This window comes from Rhinoderma darwinii, chromosome 4 (assembly GCF_050947455.1).
Source record: "Rhinoderma darwinii isolate aRhiDar2 chromosome 4, aRhiDar2.hap1, whole genome shotgun sequence".
Classification (NCBI taxonomy): Eukaryota; Metazoa; Chordata; class Amphibia; order Anura; family Rhinodermatidae; genus Rhinoderma; species Rhinoderma darwinii.
The window spans coordinates 8975948-9000596 of NC_134690.1; the positions used below are offsets into that span (position 1 = coordinate 8975948).

At 48.8% G+C, this 24649-nt stretch overlaps 1 protein-coding gene across 3 annotated transcripts; it reads left to right on the forward strand.

Moving 5' to 3' along the window:
- Positions 1-4438: 4438 nt before the first annotated feature.
- LOC142759012 (uncharacterized) lies at positions 4439-24649 on the forward strand. 3 transcript variants are annotated; one of them, XM_075860814.1, is made up of 8 exons: positions 4439-4535; positions 18094-18338; positions 19354-19534; positions 19697-19803; positions 20002-20148; positions 22056-22136; positions 22583-22795; positions 24460-24649. In XM_075860814.1, exons 2-8 carry the CDS (start codon positions 18114-18116, stop codon positions 24577-24579), a joined length of 1074 nt encoding a protein of 357 aa, XP_075716929.1. In that variant the 5' UTR covers positions 4439-4535; positions 18094-18113; the 3' UTR covers positions 24580-24649. The 3 variants fall into 3 exon arrangements, with proteins under 3 accessions (XP_075716929.1, XP_075716927.1, XP_075716928.1); XM_075860812.1 differs by having other exon boundaries at positions 4452-4575; XM_075860813.1 differs by lacking the exon at positions 4439-4535 and adding an exon at positions 5331-5503.

A 24649-nucleotide genomic window follows, 5' to 3' on the forward strand; every position in this document is an offset into this window, starting at 1 on the left:
AGAAGCGTCACTCCACAGAACACGTCACATAGAGAAGCGTCACTCCACAGAACGTCACATAGAGAAGCGTCACTGCACAGAACACGTCATATAGAGAAGCGTCACTCCACAGAACACGTCACATAGAGAAGCGTCACTCCACAGAACACGTCACATAGAGAAGCGTCACTCCACAGAACACGTCATATAGAGAAGCGTCACTCCACAGGACACGTCACATAGAGAAGCGTCACTCCACAGAACACGTCATATAGAGAAGCGTCACTCCACAGGACACGTCACATAGAGAAGCGTCACTCCACAGAACACGTCACATAGAGAAGCGTCACTCCACAGAACACATCACATAGAGAAGCGTCACTCCACAGAACACGTCACATAGAGAAGCGTCACTCCACAGAACACGTCACATAGAGAAGCGTCACTCCACAGAACACGTCATATAGAGAAGCGTCACTCCACAGAACACGTCACATAGAGAAGCGTCACTCCACAGAACACGCCATATAGAGAAGCGTCACTCCACAGAACACGTCATATAGAGAAGCGTCACTCCACAGAACACGTCACATAGAGAAGCGTCACTCCACAGAACACGTCACATAGAGAAGCGTCACTGCACAGAACACGTCATATAGAGAAGCGTCACTCCACAGAACACGTCATAGAGAAGCGTCACTCCACAGAACACGTCACATAGAGAAGCGTCACTCCACAGAACACGTCACATATAGAAGCGTCACTCCGCAGAACACGTCATATAGAGGAGCGTCACTCCACAGAACACGTCACATAGAGAAGCGTCACTCCACAGAACACATCATAGAGAAGCGTCACTCCACAGAACACGTCACATAGAGAAGCTTCACTCCACAGAACACGTCACATAGAGAAGCGTCACTCCACAGAACACGTCACATAGAGAAGCGTCACTCCACAGAACACGTCATAGAGAGGCGTCACTCCACAGAACACGTCATATAGAGAAGCGTCACTCCACAGAACACGTCACATAGAGAAGCGTCACTCCACAGAACACGTCACATAGAGAAGCGTCACTCCACAGAACACGTCACATAGAGAAGTGTCACTCCACAGAACACGTCATATAGAGAAGCGTCACTCCACAGAACACGTCATATAGAGAAGCGTCACTCCACAGAACACGTCACATAGAGAAGCGTCACTCCACAGAACACGTCACATAGAGAAGCGTCACTCCACAGAACACGTCACATAGAGAAGCGTCACTCCACAGAACACGTCACATAGAGAAGCGTCACTCCACAGAACACGTCACATAGAGAAGCGTCACTCCACAGAACACGTCACAGAGAGAAGCGTCACTCCGCAGAACACGTCACATAGAGAAGCGTCACTCCACAGAACACGTCATATAGAGAAGCGTCACTCCACAGAACACGTCATATAGAGAAGCGTCACTCCACAGAACACGTCACATAGAGAAGCGTCACTCCACAGAACACGTCACATAGAGAAGCGTCACTCCACAGAACACGTCACATAGAGAAGCGTCACTCCACAGAACACGTCATATAGAGAAGCGTCACTCCACAGAACACGTCATATAGAGAAGCGTCACTCCACAGAACACGTCACATAGAGAAGCGTCACTACACAGAACACGTCACATAGAGAAGCGTCACTCCACAGAACACGTCACATAGAGAAGCGTCACTCCACAGAACACGTCACATAGAGAAGCGTCACTCCACAGAACACGTCACATAGAGAAGCGTCACTCCACAGAACACGTCACATAGAGAAGCGTCACTCCACAGAACACGTCATATAGAGAAGCGTCACTCCACAGAACACGTCACATAGAGAAGCGTCACTCCACAGAACACGTCATATAGAGAAGCGTCACTCCACAGAACACGTCACATAGAGAACGTCACTCCACAGAACACGTCATATAGAGAAGCGTCACTCCACAGAACACGTCACATAGAGAAGCGTCACTCCACAGAACACGTCATAGAGAGAGAAGCGTCACTCCACAGAACACGTCACATAGAGAAGCGTCACTCCACAGAACACGTCATATAGAGAAGCGTCACTCCACAGAACAGGTCACATAGAGAAGCGTCACTCCACAGAACACGTCACATAGAGAAGCGTCACTCCACAGAACACGTCATAGAGAGAGAAGCGTCACTCCACAGAACACGTCATATAGAGAAGCGTCACTCCACAGAACACGTCATATAGAGAAGCGTCACTCCACAGAACACGTCACATAGAGAAGCGTCACTCCACAGAACACGTCATAGAGAAGCGTCACTCCACAGAACACGTCATATAGAGAAGCGTCACTCCACAGAACACGTCACATAGAGAAGCGTCACTCCACAGAACACGTCACATAGAGAAGCGTCACTCCACAGAACACGTCATAGAGAGAAGCGTCACTCCACAGAACACGTCATATAGAGAAGCGTCACTCCACAGAACACGTCATATAGAGAAGCGTCACTCCACAGAACACGTCACATAGAGAAGCGTCACTCCACAGAACACGTCATATAGAGAAGCGTCACTCCACAGAACACGTCATATAGAGAAGCGTCACTCCACAGAACACGTCACATAGAGAAGCGTCACTCCACAGAACACGTCACATAGAGAAGCGTCACTCCACAGAACACGTCATATAGAGAAGCGTCACTCCACAGAACACATCATATAGAGAAGCGTCACTCCACAGAACACGTCACATAGAGAAGCGTCACTCCACAGAACACGTCATATAGAGAAGTGTCACTCCACAGTACACGTCACATAGAGAAGCGTCACTCCACAGAACACGTCACATAGAGAAGCGTCACTCCACGGAACACGTCACATAGAGAAGCGTCACTCCACAGAACACGTCATATAGAGAAGCGTCACTCCGCAGAACACGTCATATAGAGAAGCGTCACTCCACAGAACACGCCATATAGAGAAGCGTCACTCCACAGAACACGTCACATAGAGAAGCGTCACTCCACAGAACACGTCATATAGAGAAGCGTCACTCCACAGAACACGTCATATAGAGAAGCGTCACTCCACAGAACACGTCATATAGAGAAGCGTCACTCCACAGAACACGTCATATAGAGAAGCGTCACTCCACAGAGCACGTCATATAGAGAAGCGTCACTCCACAGAACACGTCACATAGAGAAGCGTCACTCCACAGAACACGTCACATAGAGAAGCGTCACTCCACAGAACACGTCATATAGAGAAGCGTCACTCCACAGAGCACGTCACATAGAGAAGCGTCACTCCACAGAACACGTCACATAGAGAAGCGTCACTCCGCAGAACACGTCATATAGAGAAGCGTCACTCCACAGAGCACGTCACATAGAGAAGCGTCACTCCACAGAACACGTCACATAGAGAAGCGTCACTCCACAGAACACGTCACATAGAGAAGCGTCACTCCACAGAACACGTCATATAGAGAAGCGTCATTCCACAGAACACGTCACATAGAGAAGCGTCACTCCACAGAACACGTCATATAGAGAAGCGTCACTCCACAGAACACGTCACATAGAGAAGCGTCACTACACAGAACACGTCATATAGAGAAGCGTCACTCCACAGAACACGTCACATAGAGAAGCGTCACTCCACAGAACACGTCACATAGAGAAGCGTCTGACATGACGCTTGTGGGTGACCCCCCCCCCCCTCTATCCCCCCGGTGACACACGCCGTACATGTACTGAGGGTGTGCGCCGTCACAATATGGCGCCTGCAACGGTCGGGATCGGAGAGAACTCTGATCCCAACCGTTTAACCCCTCAAATGCTGCAAGTCAATAGTGACCGCGGCATCGGTGCGGTCAGAGGGGGAGTTGCCTCTCATCCCCGATCGTTTGCCATGGCAGCCGGGGCCTATTGCAGTAATAACGGTAACGTGTCATTTTTGCCGCACAGTGAACTCCGTTAAAAGATGCAACTCGTCCCGCGAACAATAACCTCGAATACGCTACAGAAAAATAAAAAAAAAGTCGCCAACGGGGATCACGTACGCCATGGGGTCCGAGTCTAAAGACGGCCATTGCCCCCCACAGGTAATATCTATTCAGAAGTGGGAAGACCCCTCCGTGGGAAACGCCCTTGAAAGTGACGTAACATGAAAGTGGAAAAATCCTTTAAATTAAAATATTTCTACACATAATATTTATCCTCCACGTCCAGAAGATCAGAACCGCCCAGGACCCCCGCCCCCATAGTGACGCATCTCCCCGCCACCATGACGCCGCACCTTCTCCTCCCCTCGACTACTTCACTCACCATGGAAACACCCGTTTCCCCGCCCACTGCCGCTCTGATTGGCGCTTCCCGCCCACAGTCCGCTCTGATTGGCTGTAGGTTTTACCTACCATTCACTATCCGTTATAACCGTGCAATGGGCGTGTTATCGCGCTCTGTTCCACCAATCATCCCGTTGGGGGCGTGTCGAGTGTTGCTGCAGCAACAACTAGTGAAGGGGCGTGGCAGATACGGGTGCGTTTAACGTGACGTCATCAGGGCTCAGCTGCGTCACGTAAGAGTCGTGATCCTCCATTATGTGTTGTCATGTCACTGATCCCTTAGAGGGGGATTCCTCTATAATGTGGATTATGTTTGTCATAAAACGACATAGTAATCAGTTCTTGACCCTTGAATCTCAAAGGGATCTGTTACCAGAGATACAGAGGAAATCTATAACTCGCCTCTGTGACACCTACCACTGGCTTAGGGTAACACAGAGGGCCTCAATGTTACCCATAGCAACCAATCAGGTTGTTCCTTTCATTCTCTAACCTGCTCTGGAAAGATAAAAGCTGCAATCTGATTGGCCACTAACAAGTAACCTGTTAATTCAGCGATACGGGAGCGTTTTATAAGGCTATGTTCACACCTGTCCGCCATTAAGATCCGCACTGTCATCTTTTGAAATGAAATAGTTTGAAAGGAATGTCAAAGCGTATCCCGCGGTCTGTGGCACTGGATGTCGTTTAACGCCATGACTTTTCTCGTTACTTGTATCAGTTCGTTCTTCAGGTCAGGACAGATAGGGGAGAACATTGTCTTGTTAGGTAGATTTGCCCTTCAGGAGCTTGGGAAAGCTGGAGGTCAACCCTGTGCTAAAGTTGTAACAGCAGCCATACTGCCTGTCACCCAGCTTTCCCAGGGACAGAAACTGCTATGAAGTTCTTGTGCTCCCTGCTCGGTATGTGACCGGGGGGGGGGGGGGGGGGGGTCGCTGGGTGTGATGAAGGAGCTTCTTTTGTTTGTTGTCTCTTTGTTCCTGTGAAGCTTCAGACGTTGCCCCGGAGACGCCAGATAACAAAATCCCTGCTGATTCCTCCCTCCACAATGAAGCAGCCCGGCCTCTGCACATAGACACTCTGCACCTATAACACTCGCCCAGGACCCTGAGAAACACAGGATGAGCTGCCTGAACACATGCTGATTCACCTGCTGAAAAGGTAGGAAGAGATCAGAGCAGAGATCAGGGGAGCAGAGAGATCAAAGGAACAGAGAGATCAGAGGAGCAGAGAGATCAGAGGAGCAGATAAATCAGAGAAGCAGAGAGATCAGAGGAGCAGAGATCAGGGGAGCAGAGAGATCAAAGGAACAGAGAGATCAGAGGAGCAGAGAGATCAGAGGAGCAGAGAGATCAAAGGAACAGAGAGATCAGAGGAGCAGAGAGATCAGAGGAGCAGATAAATCAGAGAAGCAGAGAGATCAGAGGAGCAGAGATCAGGGGAGCAGAGAGATCAGGGGAGCAGAGAGATCAGAGGAGCAGAGATCGGGAGCAGAGAGATCAGAGGAGCAGAGAGATCTGAGGAGCAGAGAGATCAGAGGAGCAGAGAGATCAGGGGAGCAGAGAGATCAAAGGAACAGAGAGATCAGAGGAGCAGAGAGATCAGAGGAGCAGAGAGATCAGAGGAGCATAGAGATCAGGGGAGCAGAGAGATCAGAGGAGCAGAGAGATCAGAGGAGCATAGAGATCAGGGGAGCAGAGAGATCAGAGGAGCAGAGAGATCAGAGGAGCAGAGAGATCAGAGGAGCAGAGATCAGGGGAGCAGAGAGATCAGAGGAGCAGAGATCGGGAGCAGAGAGATCAGAGGAGCAGAGAGATCAGAGGAGCAGAGATCAGGGGAGCAGAGAGATCAGAGGAGCAGAGATCAGGGGAGCAGAGAGATCAGAGGAGCAGAGATCAGAGGAGCCGAGAGATCTGAGGAGCAGAGAGATCAGAGGAGCAGAGAGATCAGAGGAGCAGAGAGATCAGAGCAGAGATCAGGGGAGCAGAGAGATCAGAGCAGAGATCAGGGGAGCAGAGAGATCAGAGCAGAGATCAGAGGAGCAGAGAGATCAGAGGAGTAGAGAGATCAGAGCAGAGATCAGAGGAGCAGAGAGATCAGAGGAGCAGAGAGATCAGAGGAGCAGAGAGATCAGAGGAGTAGAGAGATCAGGGGAGCAGAGAGATCAGGGGAGCAGAGAGATCAGGGGAGCAGAGAGATCAGAGCAGAGATCAGGGGAGCAGAGAGATCAGAGCAGAGATCAGAGGAGCAGAGAGATCAGAGGAGTAGAGTGATCAGAGCAGAGATCAGAGGAGCAGAGAGATCAGAGGAGCAGAGAGATCAGAGGAGCAGAGAGATCAGAGGAGTAGAGAGATCAGGGGAGCAGAGAGATCAGGGGAGCAGAGAGATCAGGGGAGCAGAGAAATCAGAGGAGCAGAGAGATCAGAGGAGCAGAGAGATCAGAGGAGCAGAGAGATCAGAGGAGCAGAGAGATCAGAGGAGCAGAGATCAGGGGAGTAGAGAGATCAGAGGAGCAGAGAGATCAGGGGAGCAGAGAGATCAGAGGAGCAGAGAGATCAGAGGAGCAGAGAGATCAGAGGAGCAGAGACATCAGAGGAGCAGAGAGATCAGAGCAGAGATCAGGGGAACAGAGAGATCAGGGAAGCAGAGAGATCAGGGGAACAGAGAGATCAGGGGAGCAGAGAGATCAGGGGAACAGAGAGATCAGGGGAACAGAGAGATCAGGAGAGCAGAGAGATCAGAGGAGCAGAGAGATCAGAGGAGCAGAGAGATCAGGAGAGCAGAGAGATCAGGGGAACAGAGAGATCAGGGGAACAGAGAGATCAGGGGAACAGAGAGATCAGGGGAGCAGAGAGATCAGGGGAGCAGAGAGATCAGAGGAGCAGAGAGATCAGAGGAGCAGAGATCAGGAGAGCAGAGAGATCAGAGGAGCAGAGAGATCAGAGGAGCAGAGATCAGGGGAGCAGAGAGATCAGGGGAGCAGAGAGATCAGGGGAGCAGAGAGATTAGAGGAGCAGAGAGATCAGGGGAGCAGAGAGATCAGAGGAGCAGAGAGATCAGAGGAACAGAGAGATCAGGGGAGCAGAGAGATCAGAGGAGCAGAGAGATCAGAGGAGCAGAGATCAGGGGAGCAGAGAGATCAGGGGAGCAGAGAGATCAGGGGAGCAGAGAGATCAGGGGAGCAGAGATCAGGGGAGCAGAGAGATCAGGAGAGCAGAGAGATCAGATTAGCAGAGAGATCAGAGGAACAGAGAGATCAGGGGAGCAGAAAGATCAGAGGAGCAGAGAGATCAGAGGAGCAGAGAGATCAGGGGAGCAGAAAGATCAGAGGAGCAGAGAGATCAGAGGAGCAGAGAGATCAGGGGAGCAGAGAGATCAGGGGAGCAGAGAGATCAGAGGAGCAGAGAGATCAGAGGAGCAGAGAGATCAGGGGAACAGAGAGATCAGGGGAGCAGAAAGATCAGAGGAGCAGAGAGATCAGGGGAACAGAGAGATCAGAGGAGCAGAGAGATCAGGGGAACAGAGAGATCAGAGGAGCAGAGAGATCAGATTAGCAGAGAGATCAGAGGAACAGAGAGATCAGAGAGATCAGGGGAGCAGAGAGATCAGGGGAGCAGAAAGATCAGAGGAGCAGAGAGATCAGGGGAGCAGAGAGATCAGAGGAGTAGAGAGATCAGAGGAGCAGAGAGATCAGGGGAACAGAGAGATCAGAGGAGCAGAGAGATCAGGGGAGCAGAGAGAGATCAGAGGAGTAGAGAGATCAAAGGAGAAGAGAGATCAGGGGAGCAGAGAGATCAGGGGAGCAGAGAGATCAGGGGAGCAGAGAAATCAGGGGAGCAGAGAGATCAGGGGAGCAGAGAGATCAGGGGAGCAGAGATATTAGGGATCTTAGAGTTCAGCGGAGCATAGGGATCAAAAGCAGCAGAAAGATCAGCAATGATATAGATCAGGGGAGCAGAGAGATCAGAGGATCATAGAGATCAGAGAAGAGAGATCAGGGGAGCAGAGAACTCAGGATCAGAGAGATCAGAGGAGCAGAGAGATCAGAGATCATAGAGATCAGGATCATAGAAATCAGGGGAGCAGAGAGATCAGAGGATCATAGAGATCAGTGGAGCAGAGATAAGAGGATCATAGAGGTCAGGGGAGCAGAGAACTCAAGGGAGAAGAGAGATCAGCGAATAATAGAGATCAGAGGAGCAGAAATCATAAAAGAGAGATTGGAGAGCAGTGAGATCAGAAGAAAATAGAAATCAGAGAAGCTGAGAACTCGGGAGCAGAGAGATAAAGGGAGCAGAAAGATCAGAGATTGGGGAGCAGAGAGATCAGAGGATCATAGAGATCAGGGGAGAAGAGAGATTAGGAGAGCATAGAGATCAGAGATCGGGGAGCAGATAGATCAGAGGATCATAGAGATCAGAGAAGAGAGATCAGAGAATCATAGAGATCAGGGGAGCAGAGAGATCAGGGGAGCAGAGAGATTAGAGGAGCAGAGAGATCAGAGCAGAGATCAGGGGAGCAGAGAGATCAGAGGAGCAGAGAGATCAGAGGAGCAGAGAGATCAGGGGAGCAGAGAGATCAGATTAGCAGAGAGATCAGAGGAACAGAGAGATTAGGGGAGCAGAAAGATCAGAGGAGCAGAGAGATCAGAGGAGCAGAGAGATCAGGGGAACAGAGAGATCAGGGGAGCAGAAAGATCAGAGGAGCAGAGAGATCAGGGGAACAGAGAGATCAGAGGAGCAGAGAGATCAGGGGAACAGAGAGATCAGAGGAGCAGAGAGATCAAATTAGCAGAGAGATCAGAGGAACAGAGAGATCAGAGGAGCAGAGAGATCAGGGGAGCAGAGAGATCGGGAGCAGAAAGATCGGAGGAGCAGAGAGATCAGGGGAGCAGAGAGATCAGAGGAGCAGAGAGATCAGAGGAGCAGAGAGATCAGGGGAACAGAGAGATCAGAGGAGCAGAGAGATCAGGGGAGCAGAGAGAGATCAGAGGAGCAGAGAGATCAAAGGAGCAGAGAGATCAGGGGAGCAGAGAGATCAGGGGAGCAGAGAGATCAGGGGAGCAGAGAAATCAGGGGAGCAGAGAGATCAGGGGAGCAGAGAGATCAGGGGAGCAGAGATATTAGGGATCTTAGAGTTCAGCGGAGCATAGGGATCAAAAGGAGCAGAAAGATCAGCAATGATATAGATCAGGGGAGCAGAGAGATCAGAGGATCATAGAGATCAGAGAAGAGAGATCAGGGGAGCAGAGAACTCAGGATCAGAGAGATCAGAGAGATCAGAGATCATAGAGATCAGGGGAGCTGAGAAATCAGGATCATAGAAATCAGGGGAGCAGAGAGATCAGATTATCATAGAGATCAGTGGAGCAGAGATAAGAGGATCATAGAGGTCAGGGGAGCAGAGAACTCAAGGGAGAAGAGAGATCAGCGAATAATAGAGATCAGAGAAGCAGAAATCATAAAAGAGAGATTGGAGAGCAGTGAGATCAGAGGAAAATAGAAATCAGAGAAGCTGAGAACTCGGGAGCAGAGAGATCAGGGGAGCAGAGAGATCAGAGGAGCAGAGAGATCAGAGGAGCAGAGATCAGGAGAGCAGAGAGATCAGAGGAGCAGAGAGATCAGAGGAGCAGAGATCAGGGGAGCAGAGAGATCAGGGGAGCAGAGAGATCAGGGGAGCAGAGAGATTAGAGGAGCAGAGAGATCAGGGGAGCAGAGAGATCAGAGGAGCAGAGAGATCAGAGGAACAGAGAGATCAGGGGAGCAGAGAGATCAGGGGAGCAGAGAGATCAGAGGAGCAGAGATCAGGGGAGCAGAGAGATCAGGGGAGCAGAGAGATCAGGGGAGCAGAGAGATCAGGGGAGCAGAGATCAGGGGAGCAGAGAGATCAGGAGAGCAGAGAGATCAGATTAGCAGAGAGATCAGAGGAACAGAGAGATCAGGGGAGCAGAAAGATCAGAGGAGCAGAGAGATCAGAGGAGCAGAGAGATCAGGGGAGCAGAGAGATCAGGGGAGCAGAGAGATCAGAGGAGCAGAGAGATCAGAGGAGCAGAGAGATCAGGGGAACAGAGAGATCAGGGGAGCAGAAAGATCAGAGGAGCAGAGAGATCAGGGGAACAGAGAGATCAGAGGAGCAGAGAGATCAGGGGAACAGAGAGATCAGAGGAGCAGAGAGATCAGATTAGCAGAGAGATCAGAGGAACAGAGAGATCAGAGAGATCAGGGGAGCAGAGAGATCAGGGGAGCAGAAAGATCAGAGGAGCAGAGAGATCAGGGGAGCAGAGAGATCAGAGGAGTAGAGAGATCAGAGGAGCAGAGAGATCAGGGGAACAGAGAGATCAGAGGAGCAGAGAGATCAGGGGAGCAGAGAGAGATCAGAGGAGTAGAGAGATCAAAGGAGAAGAGAGATCAGGGGAGCAGAGAGATCAGGGGAGCAGAGAGATCAGGGGAGCAGAGAAATCAGGGGAGCAGAGAGATCAGGGGAGCAGAGAGATCAGGGGAGCAGAGATATTAGGGATCTTAGAGTTCAGCGGAGCATAGGGATCAAAAGCAGCAGAAAGATCAGCAATGATATAGATCAGGGGAGCAGAGAGATCAGAGGATCATAGAGATCAGAGAAGAGAGATCAGGGGAGCAGAGAACTCAGGATCAGAGAGATCAGAGGAGCAGAGAGATCAGAGATCATAGAGATCAGGATCATAGAAATCAGGGGAGCAGAGAGATCAGAGGATCATAGAGATCAGTGGAGCAGAGATAAGAGGATCATAGAGGTCAGGGGAGCAGAGAACTCAAGGGAGAAGAGAGATCAGCGAATAATAGAGATCAGAGGAGCAGAAATCATAAAAGAGAGATTGGAGAGCAGTGAGATCAGAAGAAAATAGAAATCAGAGAAGCTGAGAACTCGGGAGCAGAGAGATAAAGGGAGCAGAAAGATCAGAGATTGGGGAGCAGAGAGATCAGAGGATCATAGAGATCAGGGGAGAAGAGAGATTAGGAGAGCATAGAGATCAGAGATCGGGGAGCAGATAGATCAGAGGATCATAGAGATCAGAGAAGAGAGATCAGAGAATCATAGAGATCAGGGGAGCAGAGAGATCAGGGGAGCAGAGAGATTAGAGGAGCAGAGAGATCAGAGCAGAGATCAGGGGAGCAGAGAGATCAGAGGAGCAGAGAGATCAGAGGAGCAGAGAGATCAGGGGAGCAGAGAGATCAGGGGAGCAGAGAGATCAGAGGAGCAGAGAGATCAGGGGAGCAGAGAGATCAGAGGAGCAGAGAGATCAGGGGAGCAGAGAGATCAGGGGAGCAGAGATCAGGGGAGCAGAGAGATCAGGGGAGCAGAGAGATCAGATTAGCAGAGAGATCAGAGGAACAGAGAGATTAGGGGAGCAGAAAGATCAGAGGAGCAGAGAGATCAGAGGAGCAGAGAGATCAGGGGAGCAGAGAGATCAGGGGAGCAGAGAGATCAGAGGAGCAGAGAGATCAGAGGAGCAGAGAGATCAGGGGAACAGAGAGATCAGGGGAGCAGAAAGATCAGAGGAGCAGAGAGATCAGGGGAACAGAGAGATCAGAGGAGCAGAGAGATCAGGGGAACAGAGAGATCAGAGGAGCAGATAGATCAGAGGATCATAGAGATCAGAGAAGAGAGATCAGAGAATCATAGAGATCAGGGGAGCAGAGAGATCAGGGGAGCAGAGAGATTAGAGGAGCAGAGAGATCAGAGCAGAGATCAGGGGAGCAGAGAGATCAGAGGAGCAGAGAGATCAGAGGAGCAGAGAGATCAGGGGAGCAGAGAGATCAGGGGAGCAGAGAGATCAGAGGAGCAGAGAGATCAGGGGAGCAGAGAGATCAGAGGAGCAGAGAGATCAGGGGAGCAGAGAGATCAGGGGAGCAGAGATCAGGGGAGCAGAGAGATCAGGGGAGCAGAGAGATCAGATTAGCAGAGAGATCAGAGGAACAGAGAGATTAGGGGAGCAGAAAGATCAGAGGAGCAGAGAGATCAGAGGAGCAGAGAGATCAGGGGAACAGAGAGATCAGGGGAGCAGAAAGATCAGAGGAGCAGAGAGATCAGGGGAACAGAGAGATCAGAGGAGCAGAGAGATCAGGGGAACAGAGAGATCAGAGGAGCAGAGAGATCAAATTAGCAGAGAGATCAGAGGAACAGAGAGATCAGAGGAGCAGAGAGATCAGGGGAGCAGAGAGATCGGGAGCAGAAAGATCGGAGGAGCAGAGAGATCAGGGGAGCAGAGAGATCAGAGGAGCAGAGAGATCAGAGGAGCAGAGAGATCAGGGGAACAGAGAGATCAGAGGAGCAGAGAGATCAGGGGAGCAGAGAGAGATCAGAGGAGCAGAGAGATCAAAGGAGCAGAGAGATCAGGGGAGCAGAGAGATCAGGGGAGCAGAGAGATCAGGGGAGCAGAGAAATCAGGGGAGCAGAGAGATCAGGGGAGCAGAGAGATCAGGGGAGCAGAGATATTAGGGATCTTAGAGTTCAGCGGAGCATAGGGATCAAAAGGAGCAGAAAGATCAGCAATGATATAGATCAGGGGAGCAGAGAGATCAGAGGATCATAGAGATCAGAGAAGAGAGATCAGGGGAGCAGAGAACTCAGGATCAGAGAGATCAGAGATCATAGAGATCAGGGGAGCTGAGAAATCAGGATCATAGAAATCAGGGGAGCAGAGAGATCAGATTATCATAGAGATCAGTGGAGCAGAGATAAGAGGATCATAGAGGTCAGGGGAGCAGAGAACTCAAGGGAGAAGAGAGATCAGCGAATAATAGAGATCAGAGAAGCAGAAATCATAAAAGAGAGATTGGAGAGCAGTGAGATCAGAGGAAAATAGAAATCAGAGAAGCTGAGAACTCGGGAGCAGAGAGATAAAGGGAGCAGAAAGATCAGAGATTGGGGAGCAGAGAGATCAGAGGATCATAGAGATCAGGGGAGAAGAGAGATTAGGATAGCATAGAGATCAGAGGTCGGGGAGTAGATAGATCAGAGGATCATAGAGATCAGAGAAGAGAGATCAGAGAATCATAGAGATCAGGGGAGCAGAGAACTCAGGATCAGAGAGATCAGAGGAGCAGAGATCATAGAGATCAGGGGAGCTGAGAAATCAGGATCATAGAAATCAGGGGAGCAGAGAGATCAGAGGATCATAGAGATCAGAGGATCATAGAGATCAGTGGAGCAGAGAGATCAGTGGATCATAGAGATCAGAGAAGAGAGATAAGAGGATCATAGAGGTCAGGGGAGCAGAGAACTCAAGGGAGAAGAGATCAGCGAATAATAGAGATCAGAGGAGCAGAAATCATAAAAGAGAGATTGGAGAGCAGTGAGATCAGAGGAAAATAGAAATCAGAGGAGCTGAGAACTCAGGGGAGCAGAGAGATCAGAGGATCATAGAGATCAGGGGAGAAGAGAGATTAGGAGAGCATAGAGATCAGAGATCGGGGAGCAGAGAGATCAGAGGATCATAGAGATCAGGGGAGAAGAGAGATCAGGGGAGCGGAGAGATCAGAGGAGTAGAGAGATCAGGGGAACAGAGAGATCAGGGGAGCAGAGAGATCAGAGGAGCAGAGAGATCAGTAGAACAGAGAGATCAGAGGAGCAGAGAGATCAGAGCAGAGAGATCAGAGGAGCAGAGAGATCAGAGGAGCAGAGAGATCAGGGGAGCAGAGAGATCAGAGGAGAAGAGAGATCAGGGGAACAGAGAGATCAGAGGAGCAGAGAGATCAGGGGAGCTGAGAGATCAGGGGAGCAGAGAGATCAGAGGAACAGGAGCAATAGAGGTAAACCTGCTGCACAGAATACCATATTGATCATATTCCACAGAACTAGATCTGTTTCTTAGAGGGAAAGACCACAATAAGACCCGGTACTGAACACGCAGTTTTGCGCGATTGTGCGCGGTGTCTTGAAGTTATAACGTATGTGTACATGAAGTGATCATAGAGATGCATCTAGTGGCACAATTAACGCGTCTGCGACATCTGATCGCAGCAAAGTTTTAACAGCCGCCTTCCCGTACATTCCAAAAGTCTCGCCAAACGCAACTTTTACACTTGATTTTGGCACAACTGGGAATTCCGTTTTATAAATCGCCCAACCTGGGGTCGCGTGCCACATGTGATACTTTCTCTCACGCCCGAGCCACACAGCAAAGTTGATCATGTGACTTTGCTGCATCTTACTGTACTGCAGTGCTTGCCCCGCCCCCACATAATTAACCATAAAATCCATGTGATCACATCCAGGCGGGTGTCACTTCCCTTCCCCCACACAGGGTTCCAGAATGGGATCCTGGGGCCACTGCCTGATAGCTTCACATGCAAGTCAATATCAAATCCATATAGTCTACTCTACTTAGTGCTTGCTACTACAGCTCTCACGGGGGTTGTCATCCAGCTTTCCCAGACTTCTGAATGGCAAATCTGCTTTGTTTTGCAGTGATCCATCCCCCTCTGTCTTCTCTATTGCTGTATAAAATGTAGCTCAATAAATTTACCTTTGTCACTATTTAGCTTTTGTCACAAGCTGGAAAAACCAACACAGCGACCTTATGAGACGGGAGCTGCTTTTAGGGATGTAGTGGGCACGCTTACCCACGAGACCTCGGCTGCGCAGGTTGCACATATGATACGTCTGCCCCTGTATATTTATTATACCTATATATATGTCATGTTCTTACAGCACACTTTGATCACATTTTGTAAGCCCACCTCCTTTCAGGGTCCATGTGCTGACAACCCCACTGGAGAAGGGTTTCAATGGGTAAGCTGCTGTGACATCACAGGTGGGTTTCAGTCAGCTTAGCAGTTGTGACATCACAAGTGAGTTTCAGTTTGGTAAGCTACTATGACATCACAAGTAAGTTTCAGTCAGGTAAGCTGTGGTGACATCACAAGGGAGTTTCTATCAGCTAAGCTCATGTGAGATCCAGTCTGGTAAGCTCTTGTGACATCACAACTGTTTTAGTCACTTAAGCTACTGTGATGTCACAAGTTGGTTTTGGTCAGTGTGGGGTAAACTCTTGTGACATCACAAGTTGGTTTCATACAGAAAACATTCAGTGACATCACAACTCTCTTTCAGTCAGGTAAGCTACTATGACATCACAACTCTCAGTCAGTTAAGATGCTGTGACATCACAATATGTTTTAGTCAGATGAGCTTAGGGATGGACATACCAAATTTACCATATATTTTTCTTTTACAGGGGCCCTCTAATGTTGCTGTCGGCCTCATGTCATTAGCCATGTTTGACAGAACCTCTGGAATTAATAATCAATTTACTCTTTTCACTATTTGCTTTACATAAATGTTGATTTGAAGGATTTTTATTTGACCTCTGACTACATGACCTCTGACTACATGACCTCTGACTACATGATCTCTCACTACATGACATCTGACTACATAACCTCTGACTACATGACCTCTGACTACATGACCCCTGAGTACATGACCTCTGACTATGTGACCTGACTATGTGATCTTTGACTACATGATGTCTGTCTACAATGATCTCTGACTACATGACCTCTGACTACATGACCTCTGACTATATGACCTCTGACTATGTGATCTCTGACTACATGACCCCTGACTACATGACCTCTGACTATGACCTCTGACTACATGACCTCTGACTACATGACCTCTGACTACATGACCCCTGACTACATGACCTCTGACTATGTGATCTTTGACTATATGACCTCTGACTATGTGATCTCTGACTACATGACCTCTGACTCTGTGATCTCTGACTACATGACCCCTGACTACATGACCTCTGACTATGTGATCTTTGACTATATGATCTCTGACTATGTGATCTCTGACTACATGACCTCTGACTACATGACCTCTGACTATGTGATCTTTGACTATATGACCTCTGACTGTGATCTCTGACTACATGACCTCTGACTACATGACCTCTGACTATGTGATCTTTGACTATATGACCTCTGACTATGTGATCTCTGACTACATGACCTCTGACTGTGATCTCTGACTACATGACCTCTGACTATGTGATCTCTGACTACATGACCTCTGACTACATGACCTCTGACTCTGTGATCTCTGACTACATGACCCCTGACTACATGACCTCTGACTATGTGATCTTTGACTATATGATCTCTGACTATGTGATCTCTGACTACATGACCTCTGACTACATGACCTCTGACTATGTGATCTTTGACTATATGACCTCTGACTGTGATCTCTTACTACATGACCTCTGACTACATGACCTCTGACTATGTGATCTTTGACTATATGACCTCTGACTATGTGATCTCTGACTACATGACCTCTGACTGTGATCTCTGACTACATGACCTCTGACTATGTGATCTCTGACTACATGACCTCTGACTACATGACCTCTGACTCTGTGATCTCTGACTACATGACCCCTGACTACATGACCTCTGACTATGTGATCTTTGACTATATGATCTCTGACTATGTGATCTCTGACTACATGACCTCTGACTACATGACCTCTGACTATGTGATCTCTGACTACATGACCTCTGACTACATGACCTCTGACTCTGTGATCTCTGACTACATGACCCCTGACTACATGACCTCTGACTATGTGATCTTTGACTATATGATCTCTGACTATGTGATCTCTGACTACATGACCCCTGAGTACATGACCTCTGACTATGTGACCTGACTATGTGATCTTTGACTACATGATGTCTGTCTACAATGATCTCTGACTACATGACCTCTGACTACATGACCTCTGACTATATGACCTCTGACTATGTGATCTCTGACTACATGACCCCTGACTACATGACCTCTGACTATGACCTCTGACTACATGACCTCTGACTACATGACCTCTGACTACATGACCTCTGACTACATGACCCCTGACTACATGACCTCTGACTATGTGATCTTTGACTATATGACCTCTGACTATGTGATCTCTGACTACATGACCTCTGACTCTGTGATCTCTGACTACATGACCCCTGACTACATGACCTCTGACTATGTGATCTTTGACTATATGATCTCTGACTATGTGATCTCTGACTACATGACCTCTGACTACATGACCTCTGACTATGTGATCTTTGACTATATGACCTCTGACTGTGATCTCTGACTACATGACCTCTGACTGCATGACCTCTGACTATGTGATCTTTGACTATATGACCTCTGACTATGTGATCTCTGACTACATGACCTCTGACTGTGATCTCTGACTACATGACCTCTGACTATGTGATCTCTGACTACATGACCTCTGACTACATGACCTCTGACTCTGTGATCTCTGACTACATGACCCCTGACTACATGACCTCTGACTATGTGATCTTTGACTATATGATCTCTGACTATGTGATCTCTGACTACATGACCTCTGACTACATGACCTCTGACTATGTGATCTTTGACTATATGACCTCTGACTATGTGATCTCTGACTACATGACCTCTGACTGTGATCTCTGACTACATGACCTCTGACTATGTGATCTCTGACTACATGACCTCTGACTACATGACCTCTGACTATGTGATCTCTGACTACATGACCTCTGACTACATGACCTCTGACTACTGCTGCTCTGGTCCTGTATCTTCCAGTCAGGAGAGAGAAAATATTGTAATAAAGGGAGATGTTTTCTCAGTTGTTTATAGGTGTGGATTATTATTATTATTATTATGGTTGTCACAGACATTGTTCTATTCTGCAGGACGACGAGGGCAGGGTGCTATGTCTCGCCGACGCTTGGAAGAAGCCATCCTTAGATCCAAGGCGTTAGAGAGCTCGGGGGAGAGCGCGGATGAAGGATCGGATGACGATGAGTGCGGGAGATTCGCTGAACTGTTTGTCAGACACCGTATTCCTCTGACCAAGGACTTGCACAGCATCTACAGCCTCCGATTCTCGCCCAACGGCAAACAGCTGGCGGTCGGTTTTGGGAATGGCGCTATCCAGGTAACAGGGAAAGAGATATGAATGAAGCCATCCAGGGCCTAATAAGGGTCGTCCAGGCAAACTGTGATGGAGGTATAGTAATACTGGCCTGGCTCTCTCTCCAGCATGTGCCAGTCTCTCCCCCAGTGCTGTGTGTGCCAGTCTCTCCCCCAGTGCAGTGTGTGCCAGTCTCTCCCCCCAGTGCAGTGTGTGCCAGTCTCTCCCCCCAGTGCTGTGTGTGCCAGTCTCTCCCCCAGTGCAGTGTGTGCCAGTCTCTCCCCCAGTGCAGTGTGTGCCAGTCTCTCCCCCAGTGCAGTGTGTGCTAGTCTCTCCCCCAGTGCAGTGTGTGCCAGTCTCTCCAGCCAGTGCAGCGTGTGCCAGTCTCTCCCCAGTGCAGCGTGTGCCAGTCTCTCCCCCAGTGCAGTGTGTGCCAGTCTCTCCCCCAGTGCAGTGTGTGCCAGTCTCTCCCCCAGTGCTGTGTGTGCCAGTCTCTCCCCCAGTGCTATGTGTGCCCGTCTCTCCCCCAGTGCTGTGTGTGCCAGTCTCTCCCCCAGTGCTGTGTGTGCCAGTCTCTCCCCGGTGCAGCGTGTGCCAGTCTCTCCCCCCAGTGCTGTGTGTGCCAGTCTCTCCCCCAGTGCTGTGTGTGCCAGTCTCTCCCCCAGTGCTGTGTGTGCCAGTCTCTCCCCAGTGCAGCGTGTGCCAGTCTCTCCCCCCAGTGCTGTGTGTGCCAGTCTCTCCCCAGTGCAGTAGTAAATCTCCCTCACTGTTCACATTTTGAGGCTGGAAATCCTTCCTGACATTATCTCGCTCACGCAGCTGAATGGCTTGTTACAGTGTATCAGTGCAGAGCTAAATACAGCAGCAGTACAAATCTCTCTCTTCATTCACTGGTACATTGTAACAAACCCGTTACAGTGCCACAATATTACTTACCTGCTGTTCAGGGATAGTGGTAACAGGGGGAGACAAGTGTATTGGTGATTCTCTACATGACGCTGGCGCAGTCCGATAAGTCACAACACTTGAATTATTACAGATCGTCAATGTGGAAAGTGGCGGCCTCGGCGGGACTCTGTTCCCCGGACATCGAACTAGACAAGCGATCACCTCTCTCAGCTACCACCCCATAAACAGCGGCATCCTGGTGGGCGCCGGGGCAGACGGCTTGATCTCCTTTTATGACCTCAGGTCCGAGCTGAACGTTTTATCACTAACAGGTGACTACTTTACTGTAGGTTCAATGACAAAGGGGGGGGGGGTGAGAACGCGGCTTTATACCCCAAGATCTGACTGTCTATAGCCCCTCCCCCAAATAGATGAAAAATGGCCACCGCTTGCTTGAATATTTATGTTTTTTTTTTGCCTTATTTATTTTTTAGAGGAAGAAAATGAAATTCACGCTTTGGATTTCAGCATGGACGGCGGCGTGTTTGCCACCGCAGGGAGGGACCGACACATCCGTCTATACGACAGTCAGACCAATGAGGTAACGTGCCCATCAGAAGAACAATATGGCTGCTATGGAGGGATAGACTGGCCGGTCAGGAGTATATAAAAGCCGTGTTGGTATATATGTATTGGTGGCTTACGTGCCCAGGAAAGCTTCCGTATGGGATTGAAGACCGAAAATGTCGACTATTTTCATGTGCCTTATAGGTGTTGTACCCCGTTTTTTATGTTTCAGATCCTGAACTTCTTGATGGCCCCGGACTTCCTGATCGATGATGAGCTGACACTGACCAGCGGTCACACACGTAGGATCTTCGCTCTGAAGTTTCACCCCACTGAGCACCATATTTTCGTGACAGGCGGCTGGGATGATGCCATAAAGGTCTGTGCTCAGTATATATCTGATATATTATATATATATATATATATATATATATATATATATATATATATATGGGCATTATATCTCTAGTAGGTGAGACACTTGACCCGTTTCTGCGATCGGTTCCAGATCCGGGTCACTGTCTCGTCTCTTCTCCGCTTGATTCTCATCTGATGGTTGAACTGGACTAAAACGTCTTAAAGGGGAATTACATTTTGAAAGATTTAGGATGAGAACCTAAAGTCCTAAGGGTCTATTCAGACATAGCGGTCAAGTTACATGTTTTTTTGTTTTTTTTTGCACCGCCTACAACAAAATTGCGGAAAAACGCATAAAAGTGACATGACCGCTACTTCCTAACACACCCATAGTCTTCGATATTGAGTTCTTCAGCATCCAAGGACAAACTGAGTACATGAGATCAGCGGCCGGGGGCAAATTATTAAAAAAACTTGGAGTACTTCAGGTGTTTATTCAAAAGGGTCCTAGTCCGAATAATTGCCCACACCATGTAAATGAACAGGCTAATGGCCCTGTTTACTCCGCACGCCGTGTCATCAGCAGGAACTCAATTTATTGTTTATGTATTCGGTTGTTTTCAAGGGAACCCTGGTAAGGTCATTAATGATGTCATAGGGATTCCCTGTGCAGAGGGGGCTCGGAAACAAGCAGGGAAGACACGATCTGCGTCTACTCCGCATCTCTATGTGTACAGATCACTGGCAACAGTAATCTAATGGGCGGTTATCAGTGATCTGTATATGGGGGGCAGCCGGGAACATTCAGATCATGTCTTCCCTATTTGAGCCCTCACAAAGTAAAATGTAAAAAAATAAAAATAAATAAAACGAGAAAAAATTATAAAAAACAATAGAAAAAAAACACCTCCCCCAAAAAAGTTCACACCTCTCCGAACCCACACATGCCATGACACCTACACGTATTTTTCGTGACATGAACGCATTTTTAACGGGCATCAAGTGTTCAGGCATTAAAGGGGTTCTCCACGACCGGATAGGCCATCAGTATATCATCGGTGAGGGTCCGACACCCGGACCCCACACCAATCAGCCGCTTCGGTGGCCTGCGGGCACCGGATGTTATTGCCCATTATGTGATGTAAGGAGCCAGAAGCAGATGGCTCCGTACATGGCATAGCCGAACTGCAGCTCTGCTCCTGAACCGTGCTGCAGCTTGGCCGCGGAGCCAACTGCTACTGGCATGTACGTCTGGTGCCAACCGGAGTGGCTTAACGGTGCGGGGTCCGAGTGTCGGACCCCCACAGATCATGTACTAATGACCTATCCGGTGGATAGAATGTCACTTCTTGAGCTGTTTTTGGAGCCGTTTTTCGTTGTCTCGATGGAAAAACAGCTCCAAAAACAGCCACAAAAAATGGGCTCAAAAAACGCTTGTTGCTTAAAAAACGGCTGAAAATCAGAGGCTGTTTCCCCTTGAAAAGCTCCGTATTTTACGGCCGTTTTTAGTTTGCCGTGTGAACACAGCCCAATATTCATTCAACAAACTACCTGAAAACAGGACATGAAAAATGTAAAAAATATTTATATATTTTTCCTGTTCTCGACCATTTTTTCCTAAATAAGTCCTACAAAATGCATTGATATCAGCTCCAATATAAAGCCTTATGTGTCCCCTCAAATTTGGGGTAATAAATAAATTTAAAAAAAATGAACCTTTAAAATGCAGCATTCGGCAGCAGGTGTCACTGACATGTCTGCAATCAATCTGCGGTGTGTGAACGTGACCTTAGTGCTCAGGGGCTGCGTCTTCCTGCTCCCGGTCCGTCAGCGCCGCGGCGCGCTGTATGAATACACATTTCCATTTTTAGTCTTCCTATATTTTATTACTTGGATTTTGGATTTACTCTGATTTATTTCTGATCCGAGGTCTGGGACAAGCGGATGGCGAAGGAAGCGCGGCGGGTGATTAACGGTCCTCACATTTGCGGACCAGGAATTGATATTCGGGTGAGTTTGAAATAAATTACTTTGAAGGGACAGAAGATTATTGTATAGTAGAAATGATCCTGAGCTACATCAGATCTTCTACTCCAGTCACTTCCAGAGCTGCATTCACAATTCTGCTGCTCTCCTGCTAGTTTTAAGGCAGGCAGTGAGACCATACATCCCACTGCTGCCCTCTGCTGGTCCATTAGGTATACAGAGCATACTCTGCTGTGCTGCATTATGGGAGATGTAGTGTTTTGCTCTGTTTCAGCAGATACAACTCTTTAGTACTAAACTTTCTTACTATGTAATTATATTTTTATAATCCGGATTCCAATAGTCTGTCAATTTCTGCACTGTCCGTTCAGGACCCTGGGAAAGCTGGGTGAAGGAATGAATGTGGAATCTTACTGTATATGAGTGGTAATAACTTTACTGGATTCTTCTCGTCATTTATCACTGAACAGAACAACCAAATCCTGAGCGGCTCCTGGGTGGCGAGGAACGCTCTGCAGCTGTGGGACATGCGGTCGTCCGACCTGATACAGGACCTTCCATTTCCTGCCCCGGTCCTGCAGGGGGAGTTCCTGTACGCGGCCCGGTTCTGCACTGACCACGTGGTTTTGGCCGGTGGCAGCGGCACATGTAGCGCCCGCGCAGTGAACTTCAAGACGCAAGAGGTGAGAACCGTCCCCCCCCGGAAGAGTTGTCACCGGGATATCCGCCATGTCACCTGCTGGGGCCTCTACAAACCCAACTTCAAACTGCAGTATCTCCCAGAAACCCCTGCGGCTTCAGTGTCTTTACAGAGGATGTTTGGTCTCTCTGCATTCTGAGAGATGTAGTGTTTACCCCCAAGACGGTGCAGCAGTCTAATGTAGAAATAGCCATCTTTTCCTGCAGAGTATCAGAGTGCAGAGCTCACAGACCGCAGCGCTTCGCTCCTCTCAGCAGCCCCTACTGAGTCAGTGTCTTTATAGATCAGGTTTTGCCATGATGCATTCTGGGAGATGCAGTGTTTACACATAGTGCCCCCCATACAGTATAAAGCCCCCATAGTGCCCATCACACAGTATAATGCCCCCATAGTGCCCCTACTCAGTATAATACCCCCATAGTGCCCCCCATACAGTATAAAGCCCCCATATTGCCTAGCAAAAATCCTAAAATGAATAGTCACCTAGCCTTGCTCCAGGGATGAATGGAGGATATGGAGGTCTCCTCTGGTCTCTGGCTCGGTACAGCCAGGCGTCACATAGTGAAAGGTAGAGCAGGGAGCTGAGGGCTCCCTGCTCCACCATTGTAGTCAACTGCATCTGCATCTTGAGGACACAGATACAGATGAAACGGGACATAACCCCGGCCTCTAGGGACAGTAGGACATCGCCCGGGATCCAGGACATTTGGGAGGCATGTCCAGCGGTATCACATACAAATAACTATATTTCCCACAATGCAATGCATCAGAGTTTAGAGTATTATGGGACCTCAGCTAATCTTTTATCTACGTATAACGTTGAGTTGTAATGATCTTTTTTTATACTCCAGTCACATCTAGAGCTGCATTCAGGATTCCTCTGGCTTCCTCTTAGCTCTGTCTTCACATCTTCCAGTAGCTCCCTGCTGGTTCAGTGTCTGCACGTTCTAGATCTCCCACAATTGTAGGTGTCGTAGATTGTAAGATACCACCTAAGGGTGAACCTGTGATCAGAACAGCGCTAACAGGTTACCAGGGGATGCCAGAAGAATTTTTGAATGCAGCTCTGGCTGTGAATAGAGAATAAGACGTAATGTAACTCAAGATCAGCACAAGATAAAGTGTTCTATAGCTCCATTGTGTTTTATTGTTGCCATGAGCACAATTAATCTCGGATCAACGTGAATCTTTTCACGTTCAGTATTTTTTCACATTGCACAGTACCCCCCCCCCTCCCCCTCAAAGACGGAGAGAGATGAGGGTGACACGTGCCACACCTTGGGGGCCCACGGTCTCTGGGGTTTTGTCTTTACAACACAATATACACAATCCGGAATAATCCAACCGCTAGATACAATTTCAGCTATTACGATAACACATCATGATTGCTATCCTTAAAGGGGAACACCTCCCATTTCCACAGGCTGGTGGACCCCCAACGACCCCCATGAGATTTCCAGTGAAAGAATCCCAGGGTTAGACGACTTGTATATGGCAGGAGCCTCGGTAAAACATTGTGGCCAATAGATTAGAGCAGAGAGTGTGGGCCGCTGGGGAAGGAAGGGTTAAACGCCCAGCCCACGGGTGACAGGCGGCTCATAGTCCAACAATACTAGGACATTTTATTTATTTATTTATTTTTTGCAGGTTCTCGGAGACGTGTCACTTGCCAATAAAGCAGTGCAGACGGTAGACGCTGCCCCCGGTGGTCAAGTTGTGGCAGTGGCCGGAGTCGGCGGAAATCTTCGCATTGCAGAACTGTGTTGATCCAGTGCCGGTTCACCCTCATTAGTTCTTATGTCACAGTTTGTAGTCGTCAGTAAATGCGTAAAACGTT